Source organism: Lynx canadensis, chromosome E2 (assembly GCF_007474595.2).
Source record: "Lynx canadensis isolate LIC74 chromosome E2, mLynCan4.pri.v2, whole genome shotgun sequence".
Taxonomy (NCBI): domain Eukaryota; kingdom Metazoa; phylum Chordata; class Mammalia; order Carnivora; family Felidae; genus Lynx; species Lynx canadensis.
In genome coordinates this window covers 4073134-4093947 of record NC_044317.1, presented here as the reverse complement: position 1 = coordinate 4093947, position 20814 = coordinate 4073134, and the positions used below count along the sequence as shown (strand labels likewise).

Sequence of the window (20814 nt, the reverse complement as noted above, 5' to 3'; positions counted from 1 at the left end):
GGCTCCGTCGGTTGAGCGACCGACTTCGGGTCAGGTCATGATCTCATGGTTTGTGAGTTCGAGCCCCGCGTCGGGCTCTGTGCTGACAGCCCGGAGCCCGCTTCGGATTCTGTGTCTCCCTCCCTCTGCCCCTCCCCCACTCGTGCTCCGTCTCCGAAATAAACAAACATTGAAAAAAATAAATTAAAAAAAAAAACCCAAAAAACAAAGAAGGTCCCTGTGGACCAGCCCCAGTACTGCAGACGTTCTCCAAGCGGGGAACCCCGGACCCACAGCACCAGCCTCACCTGGGGGCTTGTTGGAAATGCAGATTCTCGGGCCCCACCCTAGACCGACAGACAGCCTCAGAATCTTTGGGGGCTGGGCCTGGTCACTTGGGTTTTAACAAGCCTTCCGGGGATTCTCGGGGCGCCGCTCCGCGTTGGGAACTACCCCTTGTGATGCGTCAGGCAAGACGGGAGCAGTGATTGATTTCCAGACACGTGTCGATGCGGCTCTGAGGAAGGAAAGGAAGAACACGGAAGGGGCAGCGTGCTCCCGGGGGGCTGGTCTAGAGCAGGGCATCCCCCTCTGTGGGCCTCTGTCCTCGCCGGGCCAGGTGGTTGGTTTACCCTGCTGGATGGATGAGTCAGTCATGGTCGCACCGCGTCGTGACCCAGCTGGAATGATTTCCAGGAGGAGGAATTAGACCGTGGCCTCAGGGTTACGGGTTCTCTACAACGAGCACGGATGTGGCTAAAAAGGAGCCACGGGGCCTTTTCCAGGCACCAGAATAGCGGCCACCCATCGGGAGGCCACAGGGAGGGAGGGCCCAGATCCCTGCTCCACACTCACACGAGCTGGGCCACCCTGCTCGGTGACTCAACCTCTCTGATTCCTCCCTTCCTGTCCCTGAACAGCGGGGACGGTAGCAGTGCCCACGGCCACATAAGCAGGATGCATTCAAGAGAAACGAACGCTCAGGTTCCCATAGGAACCTGTCTGCGGATGCGCTCGGCCCCTGTTCACAGCAGCCAGAGAGGGGAAACCACCAAACGTGCACCCGCGACGATGAGTAAGCAAAATGGGGTCCGTCCCGCGATGGAATAGTTCATGGGCCACGGTGCACGCTATGTGGGCTCACCCTGACAGCCGCGTGAGAGAAGCCGGTCACGAAGACCGTGTAGCGTATGATCCCGTGTCTCTGAAACATCCAGAACAGGCACATTCACAGGGACAGCAGGTTCGTGGGGGCCAGGGCTGGTGAGCGTAGAAGGATGGAAGGGGAAGCCTGAGGGTCCAGGGTGATGGAATGTTCTAGAATTGACTGCATTGACAGCGTGACTGTGAATATGCCGAAAACTGACTTGTACACGTTCGGTGGCTGAACTGTGTCAGGGGTGGATAAGATCTCATAAGAGCTGTTAAAAAAACGAAACAAAACAAACCATGTTTTTGCCCGGGAGATGCCCTAAAGCTATTTTTGTTGTTAATGGGGGGGGGGGGGGCGGGTAACCTATGAATTTTTAAATTTTTCCCAGATTGCTAAGCAAACACATTTAGGAAAGGTACCTGAGCTCAATTCCATCTCCAAGTTGGGGACCCTTGCCCCTTGTTCAAGGTCAGGCCCCCGTAACAGCAAAGCCAAGCCCGTCAAATCGTGGCTTGTTTTCAAAGGCTGCAGACTTTCCGGGTTGGATTTTGTCTGTAAACACCGGGCAGACCTCGAGATGGGTTAAGCCCCTAGGATCTTCAGGGCCTTGGGGCTGACTTTTCATCAGAAAAATCCCAGCGGCTCCAGGCCCCCGGGAGGCAAGGTCCAGATCCACAGCTGTCCTTGAAGGCAGCCGCCAGGGAGGCCCGCCCAGACCTTATCTCCAGAAGGAAGTGTCCCCACCCTGCTCCAAATGTTTGTCCAGAAGGAGAGGGCCCAAGCAGAGACACAGCGGGCCAGAGGGAAAGTCACCGGGGAAGGGGGGGGGGGGGCTCCTGCCACACGGGCTGAAGGAGTCTGCGGCCCTGTCTCCTCTCCTGCTCAGGCCCTCCCATGGCCTCCCATCACCCTCCCACGCCCTTCAGGGTCAGGGGGCACCCCCAGGGCCTGCCCCTATCTGCCAGCACAGACTCTTCAGCGCCACTCCCCACACCCCTGGGCCTTTGCATGGGCTATGGTGGGAAGGCTCCACCAGGTCCCGGCTGCGTGCCCTTGGGCAGGTCACTCCCTCCGGGGCCTCCGTCTCCACTGTCGTGTGAGGAGCCTCAGCCGGCTGCTTGGGAGAAACCCATTGCGTTGAAGCAGGCCCAGGTCAGACTCCGAGGCTCAGGGGGGAGCGGGTGCTCTGACTGGCTCCCACCTCCGAGGCGGCTCCTTCTCCAGACTCGGCCTGCTGGCCGCCCACTCATCCTTCCAGCCGCAGCTCCCCTCCTGCCCTCCCTCCAGAGCCTTCCAGAATGCCCAGGCACCGCAGGGCTCCCGAGCTCATCTGTGATAGTCTGGGGGCCTGTTTGGAGGGCTGAGCTCCCCGCGTGGCCCCCCACTCCGCGCGTCTGCAGGCCCCGCCTCCCCGGCCTCGCCGGCTGCAGGCTCTCTGCGAAGGAACGTGTTCAACGGAGTGAGTTTCCAAGATGCTCTCTCTGCCGGTATCTCACTGGGCCTTCACCCGCACCCGGAGGCAGGAAACAACAGCCTCAGGGGACGTGGCTGGAGGCCGGCCGCCTCCTCCTCAGCTTCCTGGGGTTCCTTTCAAGGAACAAAGCGGCCGGGCCCAGCCAGGGCAAGAGGCCACGCGTCCTTTGGCCAAGGAGAGCCTGTCCCTGCGGCTCGGGCCGTGTCTTTGCTGATGCATCAGTCCTGGCCCCGGAGCAGGCGGCCAGCCCGAGCCCGGCTGCCTCCCCACCCAGCCCGAGGCCCCGTGTGCCAGCTCTGTATCCTGCCCCCGCAGGAGAAGAGGGACATGGTCCTAGGGGACCCTGAGGACCACCCTTCTGGAAGCAAACGTGGACAAGCTGCTTAGGCCGGCGAGAGGACGTGGTTTTGTGCGGCCAGCTCCTGCGACCGCCCAGAACGGGCAACGGAGACTGGGGCCGGGCCAGACCTGGATGCAAACCCCGGCTCGTCTGTGTCCCTGCAAGGTGACCTCGGGAAAGCCCTGACCCACACCCCCCCCGACGTCCCTCCCCAAAACGGGCAAGGGGAGTGTGGTAACACCCTTGCCGTGAAGGACAGTCACGAAGGGAAGTGGCAGGCGCCGTGCTGGACGCGTGCGTCCTTTGTTAGGTTACTTCTTTGTGAAACCTTTGCTCGCTTGTAAAATTCCCGAGAAGTCCTCGAGGAAGAGGCAGAGCGAGGGAACGCTGCATTTTCGGGGTCGGGAGGATTGGGGGTTCCTGTCTGGGGGAAGGTGTGGACGGCCGGGTGCTGCTGGATGGGGCTGGGAGGGATGGCGAGAGGGGCTTAGGGGGCCCTGGGGGGGACACTGAGAGCGAGCCGCTCCGGACGGCTGAGCCTCTCCTGCCAGGGAACAGGGAGACGCGAGCGTCGAGTGCTGGGGCAGTGGGCACAGGGGCAGGTGGGCGTCCCCTCTGTCCAAGGCGGCCGCAGGAGGACTGACTGTTCCCCTGAGCAACTTGCGGAGCCCCCGCGGGGCCTCCGGACTTATCTGGGGGACGCGTTACTGTCACTGGCCGTCGGCGGGGGAAGCCAAGTCTGTGTTGGTGGGGTAAAAACCGCGTGCTGAGGCCGGCAGGGCCCTCCTAGCCCTGGACCACCTCCCTCTGGACGGTGAGAGGAATACTGTCTGTCTCGTTTAAGCCAACGTACCGGGGGGCCTCTTTGTCACAGCAGACAAAGCTGTGGGTACGCTGTGCCCTAACTGAGACACACGGACTTACGAATGTACCTGAGAGGCTGCCTCGATTCTCACACCGCGGGTGGCCCCGAGGGCCTCTGCCTCCTCTCTGTGACACACCACCACTGCTGAGCTTCTGGAAGCTACGGGCAAGATCAGCAACCCTTCCTGACTCCGGCAGAGAGGGGAGACGTTGCCAAATGCATGCTCGTTGCACGCTCGAAGCCCTGGCCACAGGCCATTGGCATCACCTGGGAGCTGGTCAGACGTGCTCAGACCTTCTGCGTCGGCCTCTGCACGTAACGACCCTCGGCTGGGAGCTCTGATCTCAGCTCCTCAGAGCTTTGTGTCTGCCCTGTGCTGAGTCCCTAGGGGTGTCCTCTGGGCTCCCCACGAGGGAACTGGGAAGGAGGAGGGTCTCGGTTCCCCACCTCTGCTTTACAGAAGGCAAAAGCACACCGTTTGCTTTATTCGACAAGGTTCTGCAGGTTGATTTGCTAAAGGGGAGGAATGTGGAAATCCTGGTCCCGGGCCGCGTCCCCTCTAATGACCACTTCAGGGATCGGGGGAGGCTCCGGGGCTGGAGGCAGCAGAACAGCTGAGAGAAGCATCAGAATCCCAAGCGTTTCTCAGGCGTCCACATTGGACAGCACCCCCGTGTCCTCTGGAGCAGGCAACCTCCGTGGGTGGAAAGGTCTGGAGTCTCGTCGCCGGGTGTCTTTGAGACTTTTCTTTCTATGAGTTTCATTCAAGTGTTCAGTGGGTAAATGTTTACTCTGTGCCGGGCACTGTTCTGTGCATTGGGAATCGTGCACTGCTCAGACCCAACAAACTTGTCTCGTGGAGGTTCCGTTTTCCTCCGTGCGTGTCCGGGAGAGAGACTTCAAGGCAAAGGGACGAGCCGGTGCAAAGGTCCTGAGGTCAGAGGGATCGGGACAGCTTGTGGAACATGACGGCTGCCTGGAGTGCTGTGACTAGTCAGTAAGGGGACGCGGCTGGAAGGATGGGGGGTGGGGCAGTCACGGGGTTCGCGGGGTGGGGGGGGTGCGGTACTGATCTGGTGTAGCAGATCTGCTGGGTACCTTCCCCCAGACGCAAGTAAGCCCTCTGAACTCGCCGTTGTGGTTCATGCCAACCGCCTGTTGCCTGAAGTGCCCTGTCTGAGACATTCTTTGGCCACAGGAGCAAGTTCAGCATGCATCGGGGGCCCCCGAAAAGCCCGAGGGCCGGCTGACCAACTTGTGCCAACTTTGCCCAGATCGCTCCCGTCTTTAGCACTCAAAGTCCCAGAGAACCCGGGAGATGCCTTAGTCCCAGGCAGACTGGAACGGTCGGTCACCCTTGGAGGAGTTAATGTCCCATGGGCGGCCCTCTAGCGAAGAAGGACAAGCAGGAGTATATCATCCCCAGCTCCCTGCCCCTCAGACAGGATGCCCCAAGTCGTCCCCTGGGGTCCCCAGCAGGCTGCGCACCCAGGACCTCCCTCCTCATTGTCTTCCCCCGATCTGTCCCCTTCTACATTCCCTCATGAACTACTTGTACCAAATCCTTGTCTCAGGCTCTGTATCCGGAGGGCCCGACCTCAAACACCAGGCAGAGGGGCTCGTGAATATTGTGGGGAGACTAAGCCACCCACGTGAGCTGCCCCTGTCCTGTGGGGAAGGGTCTTGGAACCTGGGGGCTGTCCCTGTCCTGAGTCCCCTCCAGACCCGCGCTAAGCTTGGCCTCGAGTCAGAGCGCACGTGACAGCTGAGAAGCCGGAGCCGCGGGGTGCTTCCCCGGACGCTGAGGTCACGTAGGCTTCTCTGCCACGTCGGCCTCCCCAACGGCCCCTCAGCAGCCCCTCCCCAGCGTCGCCTAGGGTGAGCGGCCTCTGTCCTCAGGCAGAGGCGGGGTGATTGCCGGGAACCTCTGGGCCTGGAGGCAGCTCCCGGGCTCTCTGAGGCCCAGTCAGCATCTCTGTGCTGACTCTGGCCGGCGTGCTCAGCCACGGCTTGGTTTGGAGCCCAGGGGCTGCCACCGGCCCGCTGACCTGGCCTGCCCTTGTGCCTGTGTCCTTCGCTTGGCTGTGCCGGGGCTGACCTTGAATCCCTCTCCCGGCCCCGGCCCCGGCCTGTCTCCCTATTGCCCAGATGTGCCGGTGGACCGGAGCAGGGCAGCCCGCGGCCCCTTCCCCACACTCGTGGCAAAACCCGAGCTCTCCGACCGCCCCAACCCCGGTCCGCGATGCTGGTGGCCTTTCCCGCCCTGACGATCCTTCCAGAAACCCCTTCCCCAACACCTGAGTTGCATCCTGCCTTAATATCCGCTCGTGGAAAGTTCTTCGTTCTCCAAGATGTTTTTTTTTCTTTTTTATCATGGCTGTGCAGAGTGACTCGGTTACGAGGTCTGCAAACCTAAAGGAGGCGCCTTTCCTTTCAGATGAAAAGATTCGTTTAGATTCAGAAGACGACTGTGCGCCCTTGGAACCAATGGGTCCCTCTTATCCTTCCTGGAGCCTCACTTGTTTTTTTTTTCTGTCATAAGTCACTTCCGTGTCCCAAACTGGGATCCAGGTGTTAACCCGTTCTCTTTGGGGCCCTTGCAGTAGAAACCCACGTATTAGAGCCTAGGGAGGGGGAGTCAGTCCTCGGTGGTTCGAAGAGGTTGTTTCTCGAGTAATGACCATGACCGTTTCTAAGTGTTCGCCGTGTACCGTATGCAATCTCAGTGATGTTCTCAGCCTCCCTGTGAGGTGCTCCAACTGCTGTCCCCATATCAGAGTTGAGGAGACAGACGCTCAGAAAGCCTAAGTACTTTGCCCCAAGACACACAGCAGAACTTGGACCTAGATCTCCGAGGGAGGGCCAGAGGAGCCCCGGGTGACTCACTGTGGAGTGTCTAACGATTGCTTTTGGAATCAGCATTTATTTCACTCGTCTGTCTTCTTGTGGGTTTTGTTTCTCCAAATCAAAACCATTTGTTGTTGTTTTTGATTTCGTTGGGTCCGAGTAGGACCTCCCCAACGCCGGAGGAGATGTCTTTCCAGAATAAATGGAAACCATGTACACAATAGTCGTCAAATGCTTTAGCAGGAAATAAATCATATAGAATAACGCTTGAAAAGCTGAAATAAATCTGTGTGGGCAGCTGGTTTAACCCCAAAATTGGTTCCAGCCTGTAAAAAAGAAAAACCCGTTCCCCTCTTTTTCCTGTGAATTTCAGCTTTTTTTTTTTTTCTTACGCAAATTTTCCAGACCTGGCTTTCTGAGATGTTGGTGATGAGTCAGCCATTCTGCTTATCTGAATGCTAATAAGGGCCACCCTGATACTCAGTGTGTTCCTTCAGGCAAACCCACCAAGGTGGCCCCGAGGGGTGTCCAGACGTGAGCACTTAAGAGTGGCCAGTGGCCACGGATGGGGCCATCCACCCGGGGAGCTCTGCCAAGCCCTTTCCTGTTGGGGGGTCCCTAGCCAGACCTCCTAAATCCTCAATGCCCGGGAATCTGCATTTTTAAATGTTTATTTATTTTGAGAGAGAGAGAGAGAGATCGATCAGGGGAGGAGCGGAGAGAGAAACACCGAGAGAATCCCGAGCAGGCCCCGCACTGACATCGCAGAGCCCGACACGGGGCTCGAACTCACAAACCATGAGATCGTGACCTGAGCCGAAATCAAGAGTAGGACCCTTAACTGACTGAGACACCCAGGCGCCCCCGGGGAATCTGCATTTTGAGGCACGCCCCACTTTGGACCGGCCGCTCCCCCGAAGGAAGCCTGGGCAGACAGAATTCTCCACCACGGTTCCTGGAGCACAGACGGGGACCTGAGGCCCCAGCCTAAGGTTCACGCGGGGAAACAGTTCCCCAGAATGATGTCGGGTTCCAGCACCCCCTGCCCGGCCCGGCCCCCTGGGTGGCCACGCCTCCCCCGGGGGAACCTCGGTCCCCTTGGGAACAGGGGAGCAGCTCAGAAGCCGCAGAGGGTTTTTCTGTGACCACCTTCTCGGTCCCCATCACGTCGACAAGTAGCTTCGGTGCCGTTGCGGTTCTCCTTCCAAACACTGAAAACGCATCTAAGAAAAGTGAGGAATTCTGTCATCCGCGTGTCTCTGAGCACGTTTGCAGCAGGAGAAGCACATGTGTTTCTGGGGTTTCCAGTGACCTATCCGTTCGTTCAACACACCCGAGTGTCTGCCCCTTACAAAGCTTGGCGTGGACGCGATCCAGGAGCCATGCCCTGCCCGGCCTGGGGCTGACAGCCGGGGGACTGACCAGTGACGGATTATTTAACCAGGGCCTCCGAGAGCTCACAACGGGCTGTCAGCCAGTTTGGGGAGACGGGAGTGTTTCCCTGAGAGCTGAAGGGGGCGGCGGTGGGGCGGGGAGGGGGCTGGGCCGGCCTTCCTGACAGGGAAGGGGTTCGAGGTGTATTAGGATGTGAAGCCGGCTGAGGGTCTGGAGAGAAGGCCTCAGATGAGGCCTCACGCTCCAGGATGAAGGTTCCAGAACACTATGCCCATCCTCCTCGGGTTGGATAGGATCCAAGTGAGATCTGCCTCTCGGCTGTCCCTCTGGCCATCGGATGTGACGTTCCTCAGGTGCCCTGGCCCCTGTCGGCTCGGACCCACTCCCGAGTTAGCAGAGGACCGTCAGCGGAGACTGGGGAGTAGGGCAACGTTTTCCAGATGTCCAGGGCAGATCTGGGCCTGGCTTCTAAGAAGGACCGTTTGGCTTTCTCAGGTTTACAAACAGCAGGATAAGGTTTCCCTCCTCTCCCTTGTGAGGCCTGCGTGTGAGATGCCAGGGGCCAGGGAGTGCCCACCGTGCCGTCCCCATGGCTCCCGGTGGGGCCCTTCCCGGCCTGGCCTTTGAGAATGTGGGGCTTGCTCTGACGGCTGTCCTCGCTCGTCTAGATCCGTCCTGCACCCTCTGCGTCCTGGGGCCCACCTGTAGGGGCCAGCTGCCCTCAGGGTACTGTAGGGTTTGGCCAGTGGGAGACATCACCAGGAGCTGGAGGAGGTAAGTGGGTATTTACTCCTGTAGTTTCCTCCCCGGGGGTCTCGGGCTGTCCATGTCCCACACCTGCAGGTCTGGGCCCTGCCTATAGACCTTCCAGGGGGGCTGATGGGTCCCTCCTGCTGCCCTCTCCAGGCACCTGCCTCCCCTGTCCCCCCGGGCACAGATGGCTACCGGCACCCCCCTCAGTTATCCTGATGTGGGCCTGCCCACCGGGACCCGCTCTGTCCAGCCCCTGTCCTGGGAGGTGGCTTTCCCCCCCGAGGTACTGAAGCCAAACCCAGGGAAGTCCTGGTCAGTAACCACCTGCTCACACCGTGCAGCCCCAGCAAGGGTCTGGAGCCCACAGCTGAGGCTTCGCTCTGTAAGTTCCCAAACCCTGTGGCCATTTTAAGACCGGACCCTTCTGGAACGTATTGGGATCACATGCATGTGACCCACCCAAACTGCCCCTGAACTGAACCGTCTCCCCCCCCGCCCCTAATAAATGAGGAGAATCGTCATGATACCAGACAGGTGTCGGCAGGACGGGGGTTAGACAAAGCTTGGCCGGGACCCCAGGCGTATCACGGTCGTGTAAAGGGAACGACTGATAATCACCGGGGTCGCCCCGCACACGTCTTCACAGCGCTCTCTGGCGGGCAGCCCATTCCACAGAAGGAAGAGTCGAGGCAGAGAGAGGTCGGGTGACTTGACCCCCAGATAAACTGCTAGTGAGTGCCAGCCTTGGCTGCAGGTCCGTCTGACCCTGAGCCCAAGCGTGTAACCCCGCGACATACCCCAGACCTTGCCACGGGATTACCACTGCCCACCCGCCCGCCTTCTTAGGCGGGGACTCAGGTTCACACGGTCGTGAATATTGCCTGGGCTGCTAACATCCCAGGCTCGGTATTGACTAAAGTATTGTCCACTCCGATCCCCAAACGTCTCTCTAAATCTTGGGTATCTTCCGTAGCATTTCTGCTCCCTGTTCAGGGGGTAAAGGAGTGGGTTCCGTCCAGCGCCCAAGGGCCCGGGTTCCAGCCCCCAGGGCAAGTCCTGCATACACGAGGCAGGTTCTGCTCAGCTGGGCCAAGCACAGGGGATTCTGGGACACGCCTCTGACATGAGCACAGCTCCCCAGCAACCCACAGACCCCCACGCCCCCCCCCCCCCCGTGCCACCCGGCACAGACACGTTCACCAGTCTGCCGCCGGGCTGAGCCGAGACGCCAGCCGCTCCGACGTGGGGGCTCGGCCCCCGGAATGTGGTGGGGAGGCCCGGTTTCAGATGACAAGACATGTCGCCTGTTTCCCCAGATGGATGTGGAACGTGCCCTCCCTCTGACTCACTCAGTGGCAGACGCTCCCATGCGCGGCACCCCCACGAGGGCCCCCCCGCCCCCAGCACCGCAAACTCAACATACAAACAGCTCATTACTCTTCTTCCAGAAGCTGCCGGCGGACTTTGTGCGCTGGACCCTGACAGTCCTCACTGCCTGCCCCGTCCTCCAGAATCCGGGCACCCCTCTCCTCTCCTCTCCTTGCTAGAATCCGGGCACCCCTCTCCTCTCCTCTCCTTGCTAGAATTCGGGCACCCCTCTCCTCTCCTCTCCTTGCTAGAATCCGGGGCACCCCTCTCCTCTCCTCTCCTTGCTAGAATCCAGGGCACCCCTCTCCTCTCCTCTCCTTGCTAGAATCCGGGCACCCCTCTCCTCTCCTCTCCTTGCTAGAATCCGGGGCACCCCTCTCCTCTCCTCTCCTTGCTAGAATCCGGGGCACCCCTCTCCTCCCCTCTCTTTGCTAGAATCCGGGGCACCCCTCTCCTCTCCTCTCCTTGCTAGAATCCGGGGCACCCCTCTCCTCCCCTCTCTTTGCTAGAATTCGGGCACCCCTCTCCTCCCCAGCCTTCCCTCTGTCCACATCCCTACCCCACTAGACCGCACAGCTCCGACTGGTCTCCCCGTTGCCCAGGCTTGCCCAACGCGGGGCTTTTTTTTGTGTTCCAAAGCAATTTCCCGAGGCAAACTCACCTCACGTACCATTAGCCGTTCGGAAGTGACACGGCCGCTGGCATCCAGTGATCTTAACGACGTTGTATGACCTTCTGCTCTACCTACTTCCAAAACGTGTCCCTCCCTTTGAAGTAAGGCCCCTCCCCCCCCCCAGGCCCCGTCTCTGGATTTTTCTATTCTGGACGTTTCGTACACGTGGAATCACACACGACGTGACCCCTCGCGTCTGGCGTCTTTCCCTCGGCGTGAGGTTTTCCAGGTGGATCCGTGTCGTAGCATGTGTCAGCTCTTCCTTCTTTTTTAGGACAAAATGGAATTCCGTCACACGGCTAGACCACATTTGGTTAGTCCCTCATCAGTTGCCGGCCACTCGGGCTGTTGGCCAGCTTTCACTGATGTGATTGGTGCTGCTGGGAACATCTGTGTACGAGCACTTGTTTGAGTCCCTGATTGCACTGCCCTGGGTATATACCTAGGAGGGGGGTGTCTGGGTCACAAGGTGACCTTGTGTACAATCTCTGAGGAGCTCGTGTCCGTCCGCACGTTCTTTGACCTTTAAAGGTGGAGGCTAATTCCCCTCCCTTCAGCAGGGGCCAGACTCGCTAAGTCTCACTTCTCATCGATGGGACGTGGCGAAAGTGATGCCGTCCCACCTCCTTCTCCCTCCCTTGGGTCATTCGCTGTGGGGGAAGCCAGCCGTCATGCCAGAAGGACACTCAGGCAGCCTGTGGAGAGCCCGTGTGGAGAGAAACGTGGGGCCTCCCTCCAACGGCCAGCACCAACATGGCGGCCGTGAGTGGATCCTCTGTCTGCCATCACGCCTGCGTGTTGGCCCCAAGAAACCCAAGCCAGAACTGTCCCTCTGAGCCGTTCCCAAGTACCGGGGCCACCGAAACGATGAGCGATCATAAATGTTTACAGATAACTGTTGGGGGGTGATTTGTTACACAGCAATAGCTAGCTGATACACCCGTCCGCCCATGCATTCCCCCCGCAGCGGCTAGAATGGAGGAAGCACCCATGCTGCATGCATAGAAGCAAAAAGAAGGAATGAGTGAATAAATGAAGAAGAAGAGACGCTCTCTTCGAAGGAAAGCGTCTCCCAGGCAACCACGTATCTGCCAGCTAAGACATCTGCCTCCAAATAAATGCACTAGTGATGGTGGTCATCCATGGATGCTGAAAACCTCGCGGGGGACAATGTCTGGAGGAACAGGATATTCATAGTCTCAAAGTACTTCCCCACAGATTATTTATAATTTACAAAGGGGAAAATGGTCACTTTTCCGTGGAGACAACAAACAGACCCGAGCCTATTCAAGCGGTCCAAACTGACATCAGCAACCTCCAGGCCACCCACGCCAGCCTGGCAGGTGGGAGCCGAGGCCGGTGGCCCCCACGTGGCTCCGCAGAGCGCGCTCCCAGCCGAGCAGGGCTGCCCCACCCCGACCCGGGCGGAGGCACCAGCTCTGGGTCCCGGAGCACCGGCCACACAGCATATGGTCATTCTACAAACGGGCCCTGTTCCAGGATGGGCCGTGAGTCTCCTGATGATCGCTTCTGTATTTATGTTGCACGTTTGGGGCGAGCATGCTCATTCCCAGATTCAACTGCCTCCATCTGTTTGTCATCGTAGGAGGAAGAGAAATCCAACATATCTTGGACCAAAAGCACAGTGATGTTCTGTTCACAAGAGAGAAGCTTTCCGCGAGCCTCCCGCTTTGCAGGGAACTTACGAACTGATTTTGAGGAATCGGTTTTTTCCTGGGGCTAATACACTTTCGAATTTGTGTGTTTTAAAAAAAATTTGTTTAACGTTTATTTATTTTTGAGACAGAGAGAGACAGAGCGTGAGCGGGGGAGGGGCGGAGAGAGAAGGGGAGACCCAGAATCCGAAGCGGGCTCCGGGCTCTGAGCCGTCAGCACCGAGCCCGACGCGGGGCTCGAACCCACGAACCGCGAGATCGTGACCTGAGCGGGAGTCGGACGCTCCACCGACGGAGCCACCCAGGCGCCCCCAATTTACGTTTTAAAAAACACTAACGTCATCAATATTAGACCAAACCAATGTCACGTCTCTGGAGAGGATGCGGTCAGAGGGACATAACATCACTTCCGTGGTATTCCTGCCCCGAACATGAGAACCTAGGTCTGATTTTGAGGCAGACCCCAAGCGAGGGACATTGTGCCAAACAGCTGGCCTGTAGACTTGAAAACTGATGCCACGGAAGACCAAAAAAAGGCCACGTGCCCCCTTCCTGCGCAAAGGAGACCCAGGAGACATGGCAGGTAAACGCAGTGTGGGGTCCCCGGGCGGTGATGTGGTTTAGAAAAAGAAAACACGGCTATAGAGGACAGCAGTTAGGACAGCTGGGGCGATTTGAACCCAGACCAGAAGTGAAATGGATTGGAAACCAGAATGGTGTGCATGCGAGTTTCCTGCCTTCGATCTGCACACCGCGGTCAAGCAAGACAACGTCCTTGTTCTCGAGACCTGTCCGCCCAAGGATTTTGAAACCGCTTCATCGACGTAGGAGCGACGTTCAGAGACCTGTCCGTGTTTAGTGTGTGCCCCTTGATGGGTTTGGAGATGAAGCCACGATCCGTGCCGCAGGCCGCCCATCGCCTCGAAGGTTTCATTCATTCATTCATTCAGAGCGAGCACACTTAGCGAGGGACCCACCCTCCAAGCACGCTGTTGGGCGCACGGCACGGCACGTCTAACTGTGGGCTCTGTGCTGTGCCGCAGGTCTGTGGGACTTGCTCATCTTACAGAAGGGAGCCCACGCGCCCTTGGGCTACTCCCTCCGCCCCTGCGAGTTGGAGCATCGGATTCGTCGGATTCGTGGTCTCGGGCAGGGTGTCCTTCCTTCAGGCTGTGTCCCAGTCGGTGCTGTGCATTTGCGCCCTTTCTTTTGGGGGGACGTTTGGGCTGCTTCTGTCACACGGATGCGTGGGTAAAAGAGTCTGCTGGCCGCGACTCACTGTCATGTAGCTCGGAGAAGACACGTACATGTACATCCACCCAGACCTGGAGTTTCGGTATCTGGACTGGACTGTAACCACTGAGAGGGCAGACCCGTCTGTTTCCCCACCCAAGTCCCCAGAACGGAGAGCAGCGTCACACGGGAAGTGGACACTCATGGCTCGTCCTTGGGTCAGAGACGTAGAACCCAGAAGCGGTGGGACAGGGGAAAGTTTCTGCAACAGTCCAGAGAAGGAACTGGGTGTGTTGAGCCTTCTGGTAGTTCCTCAGACATGTCGGGCACACCGGCGCCCCAGGACCTTTGCACCTGCTGTGCCCGCTCCCCGGAATGCCCTTCCCCGGTGATCTTACTTCCTCAGCACCCTCTGTGAGACCTTCCTTCCCGGGCTGCCCCAGCTGAGAGTTCTGCAGCCGCCCCCCCTGCCCCCCCACCACACTGCACGTCCCTCCCCTATTCATTTGTTCCCCAGAGCGCTTTCTGAAGCTTATTTTCATTTATTTGTTTTATCGTCCCTCTCTCCCACTAAAATGTAACCTCCACAAAGGCAGGATCGTTTTGTTCCCTTCAGTCACTCCCAAATCCCCAGTGCGTAGCAGAGTATCTGGGACATAGTAGGCATTTAATAAATATCTGGCAAAATCAAAAAAACAGGAAGAGGGGGAGGGAAAGGAAAGAAGAAAGGAACGGAGGGAAGGGAATAATCAGCAGTCTCCCCTCCTCCTAGGCCAAAGCTTCCGCAGCCCCGCTTGGGGACCCCTCAAGTCCCCCCAGCTTCCAAGTGCCACGTAGGAGCTGGTCTCCGATTTGGGTCAGCCCACGCTCGGCCCGAGGCCGTTGGCCAGGGAGAGACCTGGCCGCTCCCCAGCTCCCCAAGGATGGAGTCTTCTCAAAGGCGATTGACATTTCCACTTAAAAAGACATTGTCCGGCCCGAAGAGGCTCATCGCGCACTTCCTGCCTGCGGCTTACTCAGCTGTGGCCTGGGCCGGGCCAGCTCTGGCCTTTCATCCCCCTGGGGCGTTCAGAAGATCCCCCCGCTCCAGCCAGTTTGGGCTGCCCGCGGCCCACCTGCCATCCGTGAGCCCCATCAGGCAGCCCCCCCCACCCCCCCACCCCCGCTCTCCTCTCACCCGCTAGAGGCAGAGTGCGCGTCCAGGCTGCTGGGCAGATCCGGAGTGGGACCCGCAGAGCCGGGCTTAGTGGATGGTCCCAGCCAGAGGCTGGGGCTCTGTCTCGACCTTATCTGGGTTCTGTCTCGTCTTGGCCAGAAAGGACTGTGGCTGCTTTAACCCTGTGGATGGGCCCTCCCACCGACGAGGACTCATTTCATGACTTACTCGTTCACTAAATTGATACTTACTGTGTACCGACTGTGTGCCAAGCACCATTCTAGGGGCTAGGAGTGTGCACGCACGTGCGTGTGTGTGTGTGTGTGTGTGTGCGCGCGCGCGTGTTTGATACGTTTCTATGGGAGGAGCAGGTGATGGGTCACACTCGTCGTGAGTAGCCGGCCGGCCAGGCCCCCAGGAGGCTCAAACAAGGTGAGCCGTGACCTGGGTGGACTGTGTCCCCACGTGGTCACCCCGGAAAAACTGCTTTGGGACGAGCCCTGCTCCCAGCAGCCTCCACCCTGAAAGCTGTGTGGGTGTCAGAGCGCTAGGGGTGAGCCGGTGAGGTTTTGCCCAAGTACCCGCCAGGCCAACACAGTGTGGTAGAGAGTGCAGCTCCCGGGACTGCCCCCCACCTGGGAGGAGCCAGGGGTGGGCAGTCGATGGGACCAGAGAGAGCAGGAACAGAAATGCAGAGCAGGGACGGGAAGCCCAGCGCTGTTCCCCATCCCGCTCTGCTTTTCGCTAACAGAAGGAGGCCTGGGGCTGCTTCAAGAATCTTCTGAGCCCAGGGAGCGCCTGGGGGACTCAGTCAATTAAGCGTCCGACTTCGGCTCAGGTCATGATCTCACGGTTTGTGAGTTCGAGCCCCGCGTCGGGCTCTGTGCCGAAAGCTCGGAGCCTGGAGCCTGTTTCGGATGCTGTGTCTCCCTCTCTCTCTGCCCCTCGCCCACTCGCTCTCTCTCAAAAATAGACATTAAAAATTTTTTAAAAAAGAGAGTCTGTTTCTTGGTTTGTTTCTTTGTTTCTTAAATTCTACCTATGAGTGAAATCATATGATACTTGCCTTCCTCTTACTCGTTTCGCTTAGCATTATCCTCTGTAGCTCTGTCCGTGTCGTTGCCAATGGCAAGAGTTCGTTCTTTTTTATGGCTGAATAATATTCCATTGTATATATGCCACATCTTCCTTATCCATTCGTCTATCTGCCCATGGACACCTGGGCTGCTTCCATAACGCTGATATAAATATAGGGGTTCACGTATCCCTTTGAATTAGTGTTTTTGTATTTTGGAAGTAAATACCCAATAGTGCAATTACTGGATTGCAGGGTAGTTCTATTTTTAACTTTTTTGAAGACCCTCCATACTGTTTCCCAGAGTGGCTGCACCAGTTTGCATTCCCACCAAGAGTGCACGAGGGGTCTTTGTCTCCACATCCTCGCCCACGCCTGATGTTTCCTGTTGTTGTTGTTGTTGTTGTTGTTGTTGTTGATTTTAGCCATTCTGACAGGTGTGAGGTGAGATCTCACTGTGGTTTTGAGTTGCCTTTCCCTGACGATGAGCGATGTTGAGCATCTTTCCATGTGTCTGTTGACCACCTGGGTGTCTTCTTTGGAGAAATGCCTGTTCATGCCTTCTGCCCATTTTTTTTTTGACGTACATTTTTTAAAAATTTTATTTTAAAAATTTTTTCAATTTACACCCAGATTAGTTAGCCTATAGTGCAACAATGATTTCAGGAGTAGATTCCTTAGTGTCCCTTCCCCATTTAGCCCATCCCCCCCTCCCACCACCCCTCCAGGAACCCTCAGTGTGTTCTCCATATTTATGAGTCCCTTCTGTTTCGTCCCCCTCCCTGTTTTTATATTATTTTTGTTTCCCTTCCCTTATGTTCATCTGCTTTGTCTCTTGAAACCCTCTGCCCATTTTTTAATTGGATTATTTGCTTTTTTGAGTGTTGAGTTGTATCAGTTCTTTATAGATTTGGGACACTAAGCCTTTGTCAGATATGTCATTTGCAAATATCTTCTCCCGTTCCGGAGGCTGTCTTTTAGCTTTGTGGATTGTTTAAAACTCTGGAACGCTTCGCGAATCTGTGTGTCATTGCTGAACAGGGGCCGTGTTGTCCTCTCTGTACTGTTCCAGTTTTAGCGGACATTTATCATGCAGCTTTCACGTGACACTTAGCAAAAGAGCTGTTGTTGACTCATCTCCGCATAGACATAACACTCTTGGGCACGCCTAACGCCGCAGAAACCAACGAGTTGCGGAAGACCCTAAACGTCTTCACTTTCAGACGCTGGCTCTTCCACGTCACCTCTGCACTCAGACTGATTGCGGTCCCCGTTCTCTGCGCCACCAAGGGCGTGGTGACGGCGGCCCTTCTTAGGAGAGTCCACGTGTCAGGACTAAATCTTTAAACCCACTTCACAATCATGACATGGTGCAACGACGAGAGACCATGCGCCCCTGCCTGCAGAGATGCTGAATGGGGGGAGGGTGGGGGGAGTTCGGGACACACGGTGGTCGCACAGCCCAGCCCACGACACCTGCGTCACAACCACCACCTGTGGGACAGTGATGTACAACGTGTAAACCAACTCAGAGATGTTAAGAGTGTGGACTGTGCCTCTCAGGTTGGAGGAGATGTGGCCTCTCGTTCCCAAGGGGAGGGAAGCGGAGGGCCTGGTCCTCCCGGCTGGAGCTGGCTTGGCGCAAGGCCTCGCACCTGCAGGGCTGTGGAAGCAGAGCCGGCTGGCCCCGGGCCGGTGAGAAGGAAGCGTGGAACTATGGGAGATGAAGGGTCAGGTTTGAAAGAGACAGAAACTGCTGCATTGGGTCTGATCTGGTGAACTGGGACTTCCTCGTACTTCAAAAAGGGGAACAGGCATTTGAATGAAGTGAATGAGAGGGGCTCGCCTCCCCGTTGAACGTCTTCGGCCGTGAGTGAAGAGGGTGAGGGGAAATCAGCCTGGAGAAGCCGAGCTGTGATCGCGTGCTTCTCGTGGTTCGGGGACGAGATTTCTGGTGTTGACGTGGAACCAGGTGGGTTCCGTTTACTGCCCTGATGGTCAGGTTCGCCATCGGCCACGCAGCGGGGTGAGCGCTGGGCAGTCAGCCCACCCACGCCACTCTCCTCACCATTCCAGAGCCACCGTGGGGCTCCAGGGCCCCGTGGATGGGACCTGCTCGGGCCCGACGACTCTCCTCTGCGCCCAGCTTCCGTTTTCTGGAACAGAGGCTGCTGTCTGAAGCTGACGGCTTTGGGTTTCTGGGCCCCGTCTCCCAGGGCCGGGTAAGGCCCAGAACGTCGGAAGGGATCGCCGGGCCGTGCACCACGGCCAGGGCCACTGCTAGCTCACAGCTGGGTTTCAGCCCCCGATGCCCCGGCCAGGTGTGTTTGTTCAGTGCCCAGACTACACAGCCACAGGAGTGCAGCGGTGGCCTTGGTCAGCAGAGGTTACGTCTTGGGAACAAGCAGCGTCATCCTGCATTCGCTGAACAAGTATTTACCAAGCTCCTAATGCCCATGCCAAGCACGGTGCCACACACATCAGGTCCGACAGGATGGCCAGAGGCGGCCAACGGATATTCTCTCGCTCACCCAGATTGATTGGTGATGCCTGCCTGGAGAGCTGTGATCCATCTGTGATGTCTGCCATGGCCATGGTTCTGTTTGCCAGCTTGTCCGGTGGAGGCACGGACTGGGGGGAGAGACAGCCCAGAACAATTGATTCACGGCTCTGACCCAGTGTTACGATTCACGTGTGGCCAGCTACTGTTTTGAGACATTTGTTTCTGCTGAATTTTTCTCGATGGGTCTCCCCCTTCCCCTCCCCAATTCGGGCAGCAGGAAGGCCGGCCTGGCTGCCAGGGGAGGGCCTTCCCGGCCTGGCTTCCCAGCATCCCAACCCCACGAAGAAGGCGGGGCTGAAGCCAGGACAGGAGGCTGGCAGGAAAGGACCGGGGCGACCCCCACACGAAAGAGGTTCAAATGCCACCCCAGGGCCACCAAGCCGCACACCCCCTGCCAGGCCCCCGTGTCCCCTACGCCCAAGAAATGACAGTCTCACTGTGACATTTCAGGCCGAGTGGGAAAATGTATCTCGTGAGTACAAGAGGGAGGAAGGATGGCCCTTCTCTGAACCATCAACTTAATTATTGTATTAAATACACATCCAGCCATTTGTGAAGCTCATAGAAAAATGATGTCCTGATATAAATCTACTATCGATTTATCAATTATTAGCTAATTAACGGCTGCCAGAGGCAGCGGACGCATCACGACGGGCTGTGTTGGGGCTCGTAACACGCACCCCCTGAACCCCGGTGGTCCGACCGGGTAGGCGCCCCGGAGAGCCACCTCCAGAAGCGGCTGGCACCAGCGCCCCCTGCAGGCAGCCTTCTAGCGGTGCGCAAAGCTGCACGGGCCTCGTAGGGGCCCGGGGCGTCAGGGGACGAGGTGCGCTGGCGGTCTAGCTGGGAAGACAGAATCTGCGACTGAATTGCACGTGCAGGTGCCGCCGAGGAGGGCAGGGTCCCGGCGCTGCCACTCAGGGCCACGCAAGCTCATCGGGGCGTTTGCACGGCCTGCTGTCGGAGGGCAAACGTACAGGACGCCTGGGAGCCCAGTGGGCGAGCGAATGAGGAGCGGAGTAGCCTTCTGACAAGTGGGCGGGCGGGGGTGGGGGTGACAGAAGCCCCGCGGCCGCAGGAAATGTCATCTTTTGCGGGAACTGCGAGACAGCCGTTATTGCCGGAGCAGAGCGCGAAGGCGAGAAGAAGCCAGGAGGGGCAGTGGCTATATCGGCAAGGCCCGGTAAGCCGGATTGACGAATCGGGGCTTTCTCCTAAGGGCGGCGGGGAGCCCCGGAAGGTTTCAGACGGGGAGTGGTGATGTGGCATTGGACAGTGCCCTCTGGTGGCGGCCTGAGGAATGGCGTCTTCGATGCTCCTGGGCGGCCCCAGGCTGTAGGAACCGAGGCCGGAGTTCTAAGCCTTCCTTGCAGAGTCCGGAGACACAGTCCTTCTGGGACGCCGGCCCTGTTGATGCTGGTGGACACAGCTCACAGGGGCCAGCCTCCCGAGGCATGCCACCAAGCCAGGCTCTCCAGGACACGCCAGAAGGACCCGACCGCTGCCTGCAGCAGATACAGGCAATGGGAGGTCTGCCTGGCCCGGGTTTCCTCCAGAGGGGCCCGGTCTGGGTCTGACTTCAGACAGGGAAGGGAGGAGCCCTGATCACCGTCCCTTTAGTCATCTGCGACCTTTGATCTCAGACCTCGGACGAGTCTGTGCGAGTGCTCAGCCAGCCAGTGAGGAGGGACGGGACGACGGCGAGTCTAATCCTCCGCATTACCCGAGGCAGATGAGCCCCCAGCAGCCAGAAGACGGGAGATCCGACGGCCGCACCCACACCCTCCCTCGTGTGCTTGGGACCCGTCTCCGCCTGAGCCCGCAGATGCTTATCACGAACGGCAGGCCAGGGCTCAGTCTGGCTCAGGGAACCTCTGCAGAGCACAGCCCCGAGCTGGAGACTCTCGGCAGCTGTTTTTTTCATTTTTTCCCTGTGTTTCAGACAGGATGAATCGAGCCAACCAGACTTTTTGGAAAGAGGGATGCGATGTTTTTCCGCCCCCATTTGCAGAAAGTAACGCCCTTGCCCAGTATAACACGCCAGAGGGATGGTCAGGAACCCCGCGTTCCTGTCACCCACACCCCGTTTCCGTCCCGGTTAGCAGCAACTTCTGTCCTTCCGGAGAGACCAGGCACGCTGGGGCAAACATATCACCTGTTTCTGCAGCAAATTTGCTCCCGTGGGTACGCTCTGTCACTTGCTGGCTGCTGGCTTTACTTCTCCAGGGGGGAGGAATGGTATAAAGTGGGTCAGAGATTTTCTT

General features: G+C 58.1%; 1 protein-coding gene and 1 long non-coding RNA gene across 5 annotated transcripts in view; one reads left to right on the top strand and one right to left on the bottom strand.

The window, feature by feature from the left end:
* LOC115502944 overlaps window positions 1–16112 on the bottom strand; it is a 17880-nt gene extending 1768 nt beyond the window's left edge. The window contains exons 1-2 of the long non-coding RNA XR_003965254.1: window positions 15990–16112; window positions 5860–5864 (exon numbers count right to left, since the gene is read on the bottom strand). This is a non-coding gene — a long non-coding RNA (uncharacterized LOC115502944). The remainder of the gene's footprint in view (window positions 1–5859; window positions 5865–15989) is intronic.
* The window catches only part of CRISPLD2 (cysteine rich secretory protein LCCL domain containing 2), an 89042-nt gene that overhangs the window by 47715 nt on the left and 20513 nt on the right, over window positions 1–20814 (top strand). Inside the window, exon 15 of one of the 4 annotated variants that reach the window (XM_030298785.1) lies at window positions 12454–12623. The exons of the other annotated variants lie outside the window; for them this stretch is intronic. Coding sequence (XP_030154645.1) covers window positions 12454–12496 — 43 coding nt within the window. The 3' untranslated portion in view covers window positions 12497–12623. Of the gene's footprint in view, window positions 1–12453; window positions 12624–20814 lie in introns of those variants that run through there. 4 annotated transcript variants of the gene reach the window in all.